This window comes from Xiphophorus maculatus, chromosome 11, assembly GCF_002775205.1.
Source record: "Xiphophorus maculatus strain JP 163 A chromosome 11, X_maculatus-5.0-male, whole genome shotgun sequence".
NCBI classification, from domain to species: Eukaryota; Metazoa; Chordata; class Actinopteri; order Cyprinodontiformes; family Poeciliidae; genus Xiphophorus; species Xiphophorus maculatus.
In genome coordinates this window covers 17,701,889-17,711,307 of record NC_036453.1, presented here as the reverse complement: position 1 = coordinate 17,711,307, position 9,419 = coordinate 17,701,889, and the positions used below count along the sequence as shown (strand labels likewise).

Sequence of the window (9,419 nt, the reverse complement as noted above, 5' to 3'; positions counted from 1 at the left end):
GGTGGACCACAGCGTGTTAACTACATCACCACGCTGCACGATGACGTAGCACGTTGCGTTGGTCACGTTTATGTAAAGAGATGGAAAGAATGTTTATCTGTCAATCTGTTTGGCAAGATTTTAGTACTTTTATTCTGACTCACCCTTTCTTTTTTATTGTGTTTTACTATCCTTTTTAAAAAATGATTTTATGGTTTTATTGTTTTATGCTTTGCTTTTCTTGCAGTTATTTCTGTTATCTTTTTATGGATGTTTAAATCAACATAGTTTTCATATTTCTTTTTAATTTTGAAGACTTTTGTATGTAATGAGAGTGCAAGATATTATTGGGAATTGGTTCTGCCATATATGGTTTTATCTTTAATCATCCCAGTGTTAGTAATTTAGCATAAGTTTGAAAACTAATATGTTATGGGTGGAAGTAAGTTTAAAAACAGAAGTAATATTTCTACAAACATTCTTGGGAAAATTCTTGAATACTAAGATGGATATTTTTAAAATTCAAATACTTAGTAGAGATACAAAATCACAAAAGATGACCTGCCACAAAATATTTTTCTTAATTATAATGTTGAAGATGTCCAATAATTAATGTATGCTGTTTTCACTTTTCATATTGGTGAAAAAAATGATTGTTCTTTACAAGACATAAATGCTGCAAATGTATTTGAAGAGGATCAAAATATAACTATAGAACAGAGGAATAACATCCTGTTGTGAAGGAGAATTTTCCTTCTTGTTTTTGCTTTTTTTTGTTTCAAATGTTCAAACTGACGATTAAAAACAACAACAACAACAACAACAACAACTAGAATGACATCAATTTAAGAGGACCCAAGAAAATACAAAAGCAGTTTTCAAATTCTCATTTTATTGTTTAAGGAGGTAACAGTGTTCAAAAATAACCTGGCCATCAGTGAAATTGTAACCAACACCCTCTTGTTAAATCATGAATCAATTGATGAAAACTACTTTATTAAAAACATCTCTTTCTTGAAAAGTTAAACATTTGCCAGCAATTTCAGGGTGTGGTGGTGCATCGGCTTTTTTTTTGGTTTTGGTTACTGTTTGTGTTTTATGTGACATTATGTTCAGAAAATCAATAAAAAATGTAATTATATAAATAAAAAAGATTCTACCAGCAACACCCAGGTCTGATTATTACCCAACCATCTGAATCAAGACTTCTCTAAGCACCGCTGACTTGCCTCAGTTAAGTTCAATGTTCACTATTTAAAAATAAGAAATAGGCTGTACACAAATCCAAGATAAAAAAAAAAATCACTATTGAAATAACTTAAAGCCTGTTTCACATTTACCAAAAACATCTTGATTACATCCAGGATATTAGAGAACAGTATTCGAGACAAAACCTTCAGAAAAGCGTGCATTTCCATCTTGTAAAAATAACATTTCAGAAAATGAACATCATAACAACATAGTTGAACTGAGGTCGATTTGCACACATTGGAATTAAAGAGACATACTTCATGTGTTGCTTCATGTGTAAGCCTCAATAATACCAGAGAATGCCATTTATTTAGAAGCCATTCCTTTTTGTCTTAAATAAAAAAAACAACACAAACTAGCAATAACAAATAAATAAACGTTTTATGATGAAATATAATTTTATTTTGAAACCCAAGTGTTGATATAATTGATATTATCACCAAATGACATTTTCAACTATTTAACTTGATCAGAAACTACAGAATACAGTCAGATGTTCCTTAAGGAACCTTGAAGTCTATGTTTACTTTGATACCTCTAATTAACCTTTTATGATTGCAGTGTAATGTTTTTAAAAAAAATGCCCTGTTGGCAGTAGCCCTTCTTGATAGTCGTGTGAGGCTTGTATTATATTTTTAGATTTTTTTTGTGTGCTTGTTTGTTCACACTAAAACGTGAATCTAATCTAATTTCCACAGACAGGTTTGAAGGTAAAGTGATTGGCAGATGCCACTTTAAACCTGTGTGTGAAATGCTTTCAAGGGTCGGAGCGATTTGGCAGCCATGTGGCAGAGGGCAAAAATCTGTTTCTCAAGGTGTAATGAAGGTCTTCATTACTTGGATGAAAACACTTAACAGGGTGTGTTGAATGAGAAGAGACAGATACAGGTTGTAATATTTTATTGTTTGTGTGTTTTTGTGCAGTGGCATCTCAGCTGGAACTGATGGTGTCCTGTTAGAATAAAACAAACAAGTGGATGGGTCTTGTAACTGAAATACACTGAAATGTTTGTGTAGATGTGGCTTACCTCTGTCTCTTCCTCTGCAGGGTGTTCAGGCTAAAAGATTCCCCAGGGGGCCTGGGCACCTTATAAAGGTTACAGAGGAGACCAATGCAGATGGAAGAGGGGGAGCGATAGAAGTTTAATGATTGGATTTATATTTATAGAAAGGTATTTTTAGAAATGAAACGGCTGCTTAAAAATGAAGAGCGTTTGTTAATATTGTGTTGAAGATTTGGTTGTTTTGTCAAGATTGTTTGTGTACATGTATTTTGTCCTACCCTGTTTCTTGGTGGGGTTGTTAATTGGAGCAGCCAGAAACTATAAAAACCTGCATGCAACCACACCAACCACACCAGGTTGGTTAGGTGTGGTTACCGCTGAGCCCCATGGCCGTTGTAAGCAGGAATATCTATGTGTTGAATGTTGGAGAATAAACACCCGGTGGGTCTGCACTATTTCTCTGCCTCAAGACTCCTCTGTAAACCAGCCGCTAAGGGCCATCCTAACACAAGGTCTTCATACACATCATGAAGAGTTTCTCTTCTGCTGTTTTTAAACATGGCTGTGACTCTTGAGGCTTTCCCATGGGAGATTTCTTCTTCAACTCTGTGTTTTATTAAATTCTAAAATAATATGACATTCATCTGTCCCCCCAAAAAGTCATATGACACAGCAAATATGTATTAGTTTTGTTTATTTAATCAACATGTGGTTTACATCAGAACAGCGGGTGTTGCCTTCTTTTATGTAAGCCTCCAAAGTGTTTGCTCATGGGCAGGAACACAAAGATCCAGACCTTGAACCACACAACCTCATAATCCCTGTCCCTTTGTCACATTAAGAGTAAATGTATAACATGATTTTAACAAGCCTGGGCTTTATTGTTGAGTCAGGAGCTAAAGTTCAATGGACATGTGGACCTCAGAGAAATTACATTAAAAAATAAAGCTTTCCAAGACACCAAAATATATTATGCTGGTTGAATTAAATTCGGATGTTATTACACAAGGAGAGGCTTTAAAATGGTTATCTGAACAATCAGAGAGCTACTGATTTTTGTCTTTTATAGCTGATAGCACAGTTTCTTGAGAATCACTGATTTCTGTCTATACTTTGTACAAAAAAGAAATATGAGTACTTCTACTTATACATTATATGACTATACATAAATATGATGGCAACTGACCACAACAAGCAACATTAAATACACATTTGCATTGATAAACAGGTTAAATATTTAAAAATTCAAAAAAGTGCATAGAGTTTAAAGAGAAAACGTATACCTATAAATGCTCTTCCTGCATTTAAAATGTAAAAAGAGTCAATAGTTTAAAAAAAAAAACATTTTTGAAATACAATCTCTTTTTGGAAGTACCTTTCTTGATTTAGCTCTATCAACTATCTATTTAGCTGACCCAAATAACAGGTCAAGATATGAATTTTGTATTAAATCATTGCTAACATCAAAAGTTGTCAATATTTATATCTACTAAGCTAGAATGAAAAAACCCCAGTTTAATTCCAAACCAAAATTTAACTTAGCTTGATTTTGAATTTTATTTTATTTTTTTTGTCCTAACCAAGCATCAAACACAAACTCAGTCATATTAACTTAAGTTAAATCCTTTCTTTCTCTGCTGAGTCTGTATTTACATTGTATTTCTTTTAATATTGCTCACCTTAAATTGTATTCATGAATAATTTAGTTTTTTTCTTTCTGGAACAGATAAACAGGTTTATTTCTTCCGTGACAGCAGGTTATAGTACATTCAATGCCTCATTACATGATTCTCATGAAATCCCTCATTACAGTGTGTTTCCTATATCCCTTACAGTATACACAAGTTTGTACATTTGTCAGAGTTTGACATACATTTGAATATTTAGCACAGGAAAAATGCTTATTGAACTGTTAGTGTGGGAAAGCCAACTCTTCTGTCTTCCCCAGAAACAAGGGAACAACGTGATGATTGTAGCCTGAACTAAAAAGAAAATATTGGAAACACAATAGAATAACAAGTCTTGTTTGAATCTATTAAAATGAAACTAAAATAACCGAATGCCATTTAAAACTTACTGACTGATTTGTTCAATTCTTCCAGGAAATACAACTATTTTATTTATTTGTTTACTTATTAGGTGGGGAGAGCGTCTAGCTTCGGGTAAAGTCCAAAAAAGTAAGAAATCAAATAAGAAAAAGCCATATAACTGGGTGATCAAAATCTCTTGCACCATGCAGAAGGCTTCATCGACGGTCTCACTTGATGACAACGCAGACGACCAGGTTCTTTTGGATCACTTTTTGAACCACTGTTGAAGGAGAATGAAACTCTTAAGAAGTTTGTGCTGCAAGATTCGAATGAGTAATGTGTGAGCTTGTTTTGCGTGAGTTACCCGTGCAATTATCCGCCATCGTGAAACTATGGCAAGAAGAGCCGTGAGACCCACCACCACCAGCCCCGCAATCATCGGCATCAGTGGGAACTTTAAGGTCTTATCTGTGGACAAAGGCAAATTAAATCAGATTATGGGTATTATTCATGTAGCTTGTACACAGGTTTCTGTAAACATTTAAAGCAATCAGCGGGGGAACTTACCTGTGACAGTGACTTGGAAAGTCCTGCTGCGCTCTTCATAGGCGGGAGAGGCTATCGTGCACTGGTACTCGCCTTCATGCAGGCTTCTGTCTACTTTCTTGACATGTAGCTTGGTGTTAACGCCGTTGTTGGATACGATGAAGCCACCTGTCGATAGATCCACTAGGGTTCCGTTTAGTTTCCACGTCACTGACGTTACCAAAGGGTTGGCCCTCATGTCACATTGGAGGTCCAGTGATTCCTCCTCTTCCAGTGTGACGTTCTCTGAACCAGAGATCTCGGCGAGATCTGAGCAAAATTGAAGAAAAACGATCGACACTAAAACAAATGAGCAGGTTTAACATGCTTCTGAACATTTGGTGCGGGGAATTAGCTCAGACTTAATAGGGTTGTGATGTTCATCCAGTTCTTCTAAGGCAGCAATCAACTGCATCTTTAGGACAGCTTTTTCTGATTGTACTTTGAATTGGAATCAAAGGGACACATGGCAATATCTAATAATAACAATGACAACAACAAAAGCTCCTTTATGCTGTCCTGGCTGTTTGGGCGTGGCTTCCACGCAGTGCCATTTTGTTCTTTACTTCTTCATAAACAGTCATAAAATGCTCAAATCTAACATGTTGCATAGACCAATAGATGACAGAAGAACTCTCCAAAAATCCTAAAATACTGCTCAGATTACAACACAATCCTACTACTGTTGAAGTAAAACTACACACCTTTACAGTCAATACACGGTGTGTAAGAAGGGAAACTGCTGAAGTAATTTCAACCAAAGCAGTAGATGCATCAGTCATAAATTGTTTCTTTTAGATTTGTTTTAGGAGTCAGAAGATTGATTTTTTAGAAATAATTAACTGGCCTGAGATTGAAAATGGCCAATTTTGTCCTGAACATCTCATGTCAAATACTGAAAATCTTTTTTTTTTCCCACAGCTTTATTAAATGCATCAAAACTAAGAACCACAATCATTTTCAGTCTACAAAAGGATACAATTATCTATGTTTTGATGGATAATATTGGGGTAATTCTTTTGATTTTCTCATAGTTTAAAATCACCTCCTCACTCATTCAATCTGCCACACACTTTTTTCTTTTATGTGTTTTAGTGTAGCTCTTAGATAACTACACTCAATGAAGGATGATGCACTTGATGGAAATCTAGTAAAGTGACTTTCTGGTTTTCCATAGATAAAAATAGCAAGAAAACTACAAAAATTAATAGTTTTATGAGAAAAACTGTGCTAAAAATATTCTCAAACTGAAACCATGTTTAACACAAAGGCCTTCAATAGTCAAAAGCAAAGTTGAATCCTTACCACATCATACTAGAATGAACCAAGATGTTAAAATAATCTCAACCTTTTAATCTCTAACACTTGTTATTTTCTAAGTACACCTCATGATTAGTACTATTATTGTAGTATAAAATCCTGTAATGGGACTCACATGTGACATTGAGGGTGACCGAGGCCGAATGGGAGGAATTGCTCTTCAGTTGGCAGGTGAACTTGGCGCCCTCATCCTTATAGATGACGGGATTGATGCACACGCTGCTACGATTCTCCTTGTTTCCATCATCCAGTTTAATCGCAGCGCCATTCCTCCGCCATTCCAGCTCCTTATTGTCGACAGTGCCAGTAAGAATACAGACCAGAGACACTATCTCTCGAGTCTCAGTCTGGATTACCCCATCAGCGCTTGGTTTGGGGGTGGACTCGATGTGGACGACTTGGAAAGAAGAAATACGAGTGAGCGGTTTGACGCATCAAATACTGAAAGAATGATAAGTTGGAAACCAAGAAGGAGGGAACAAATGTTTTATGTAGGTAAAGTGGTGGAGCTTACCTGATGTTTGGCTTGCATAGGAGGGCAGCAAGAATAAAAGAGCGATACTGACCATTAACTTCATTTCGACGGTATTCTCAGGTAAACCTAAATAAATAAATGATATTCGAATAAACAACCAAACTATGTGTTTAAATCTCTTTCTGTATTTGTTGGTGTTTTCTTTTTTAATGACTGTTATCCATGATTTCTTCTCCAGTCTAAAAACCCTTATGACAGCTTGGATCAGCTTTAGTTCCAGCTCAGTTTAAATTGTAACATAATCCACAAAAGAAAAGAATGCTTTTATTTCCAGGTGCAATGGAAAATAACCGTTAGCATGCCAACCTATGATATAACAATCCTTTTGACATCATAAAGAAAGATAAAGTATTTTAAACAATGCAGGCACTGCCAATAGTGTATAAAAGAGTTAAACAGTTTAACTATTTAACACAGTTTTTTCTATGCGAGCATCAATTCACCTGTTCTTTTAAAGCATAAGGGCAAGCAAAGGTCAAAACTGCCGTATTTTATTGAACTGATTGGAAAACAAATTTTCTTTTTGAGGTGCTTCATTTGGATATCTTTCTTATTTTTAAACAGAAAAAAAAATCTCAGTGAAACATGTTTGATCTTTGGCGTAACTGTGGCTCGTGATGGCAAAGCAAGATAAGGTTTTGCCATCACAATGAGAATTTATTGATAAATTAAGTGGAAAAAGCAAATAAAGTAAATTTTTAAATCTTCCAATCTATGTGGTATTTTTGAAAAAAAAAAAAAAAAAGATTTACTCACCTTTAACTTTGTGTTTGTTATTTTATCTGTCGGAGCCTTCCCTGCTGTGATCAGTGTGTGTGAATGTGAGGCTATGAAAGCCGGTCTGAATGCTCAGCCGCTCTTAAACGGCCCAACAGGAAACTTTTACAACTTCTTGGCCCCAAAATAACTTTTTTTTTTCCTTCTTCAGGTTTTATTTACCTGTTCCTGGCAACACCCTGTCGGTCCTTCCACCCCGGATTTTATTCCATTCCTCGCTTTATTGTCATGCTGTTATAATGTGCAAACAAAAGGAATCTTTTTTTATTGGCAATGGCCATTAAAGTTGCACTAAAGCCTGTTGGGTGTGGATGGAGGGCTGAAACGCCACATTTTACAAGACTCTTTTATTCCTGTTTTTAGGGCTTTGATGTTTCCTTATGACTCCAGGTAGAGATTAGCTTTGAAATGATAAAAATAAAAACATGAAGACATCAAAATGTTTTTCTTTTTTCATAACCTTTGATGGAAATGACACAAAACCACAGAAACTGTGATGGAGGGACATATGGAATAATATCTGGGGTATTATTATTTGTTGACTGATTTTGTGTTTTCTTGTTGAACTCTGATAATTTGGTGAAAGCAAAGACCTGTGGTTTTCCTTTAGTTTTCCAGCATAAATGAATCAGTGCAGGGGATCTGGCATGGTGTTACGCAACACCTGAGACTCTTGAGACGTGTGTGGGGCCTGTTGCAAAACTGATCATTAACCTGGCAAAGCTTGATATATTCCAGGTGTTACTGGACTTACAGATCATCGGCGATAAGGAGAATGTCTCAGTAACACTTTTTGATTCCTATCTCTACCAACTTTGCATATAGAAACTGAATTTTCTGCCCATTCTTTTCTGACACTACAAGAAAAATGAATCCGTTTGGATGGAGAGTGAGTCTAAACAGCAGCTTTTCACTGATTCTCAGTTAGTTCCAAGTCTTTTTACCAGGTCACTTTAACCCATGAATAGTCCCCTACACAGCTAGTGAACTGCAATCTTAACTTCTTCTGAATACCACTGCAGAGCGGCGCATGCGACAGCATCTGGACAATTTAATTATGTGGTACATCCTGTAAAAACCTCTGAGGGTCAAAAGAAGTCAAGTGGAGGCTCTTGAGAGCCACAATTTTCTACACTTTTACGTTTCAGGATTCTTCACCAGAGGAAAAAGTCACGTGTAGCAAAACAGCACTAAAAGAGCTGCATTTCATAAGAGAGCCATTTTTCGATGGGTGGCCCTCATCCAAATCTAAAAGAACCATTTTGAAACAAGATGTCAGAAAAATTCCTCAGATTTTGGTCGATGTGGACATGACAGCAGCATCACACCAATTTGTTGGATGCACACCTGAAATGTAATGCACATTCTAAATGTGCTCCGTTGTATTGATATCTGGTGACTGTAAAAGCTACTGAGGTGGAACAAACTCATAATTTTCAAGAAACCCTGTTTGTGATTGTTTGATCTTTTTGACATGGTGCACTTGCTGCAGAATGTTCCCTTTGGAAAATGGACACACTGTGGTCATAAAGGGGTGGAAATATTCAGCAGTAACATCCAGGGAGGCTGTGATGCTTACACCAAAGTTTGCAAAGAAAGTCTCCCCCAGACGACTGATAAAGGCATGATAAATCAAAGCGCTCCCACTGGTAGAGAAAAATCCTACAAGCCGAATGCAGCTGAAATCCAGACAAGGACACGTTGCTCCCACAATCCTCAATCTGTTAGTGTGCAATTTTATTGAGCCTGCAATTTATTATCGCCTTTCTGATTTAACACGTGTTAACAAGAAATTGGTCAGGTATACCAGTGAGTATATATTTGCTAATGAAAATGCACTGTGTTCTATTTGATTTTCATAATACATCTACTGTATTTTTTTTTTTTACAAGAAAGTGTAAAGATAAAGAAAATGACTAACCTATCCTTAAAAACAAA

General features: G+C 36.0%; 1 protein-coding gene across 1 annotated transcript; it reads right to left on the bottom strand.

Annotated features, from left to right (window-relative positions):
- Positions 1 to 2,911: 2,911 nt before the first annotated feature.
- tmigd1 (transmembrane and immunoglobulin domain containing 1) lies at positions 2,912 to 9,270 on the bottom strand. Its single transcript, XM_005805811.2, has 6 exons — positions 7,461 to 9,270; positions 6,684 to 6,770; positions 6,285 to 6,566; positions 4,832 to 5,119; positions 4,629 to 4,732; positions 2,912 to 4,544 (listed from the first exon to the last, which is right to left on the bottom strand). The coding sequence occupies exons 2-6, from the start codon at positions 6,745 to 6,747 to the stop codon at positions 4,530 to 4,532; spliced, it is 753 nt and encodes a 250-aa protein (XP_005805868.1). The 5' UTR covers positions 6,748 to 6,770; positions 7,461 to 9,270; the 3' UTR covers positions 2,912 to 4,529.
- Positions 9,271 to 9,419: the final 149 nt, after the last annotated feature.

What these genes read in the sequence shown, in the direction of transcription:
- tmigd1 (XM_005805811.2), bottom strand. Translation starts at nt 6,747, where the DNA reads ATGAAGTTAATGGTCAGTATCGCTCTTTTATTCTTGCTGCCCTCCTAT. An exon ending in CTATGCAAGCCAAACATCAG is followed by an intron (nt 6,567 to 6,683) that starts GTAAGCTCCACC and finishes CTTCTTTCCAAG; the next exon opens with TCGTCCACATCGAGTCCACC. An exon ending in TTTCCAAGTCACTGTCACAG is followed by an intron (nt 4,733 to 4,831) that starts GTAAGTTCCCCC and finishes CTTTGTCCACAG; the next exon opens with ATAAGACCTTAAAGTTCCCA.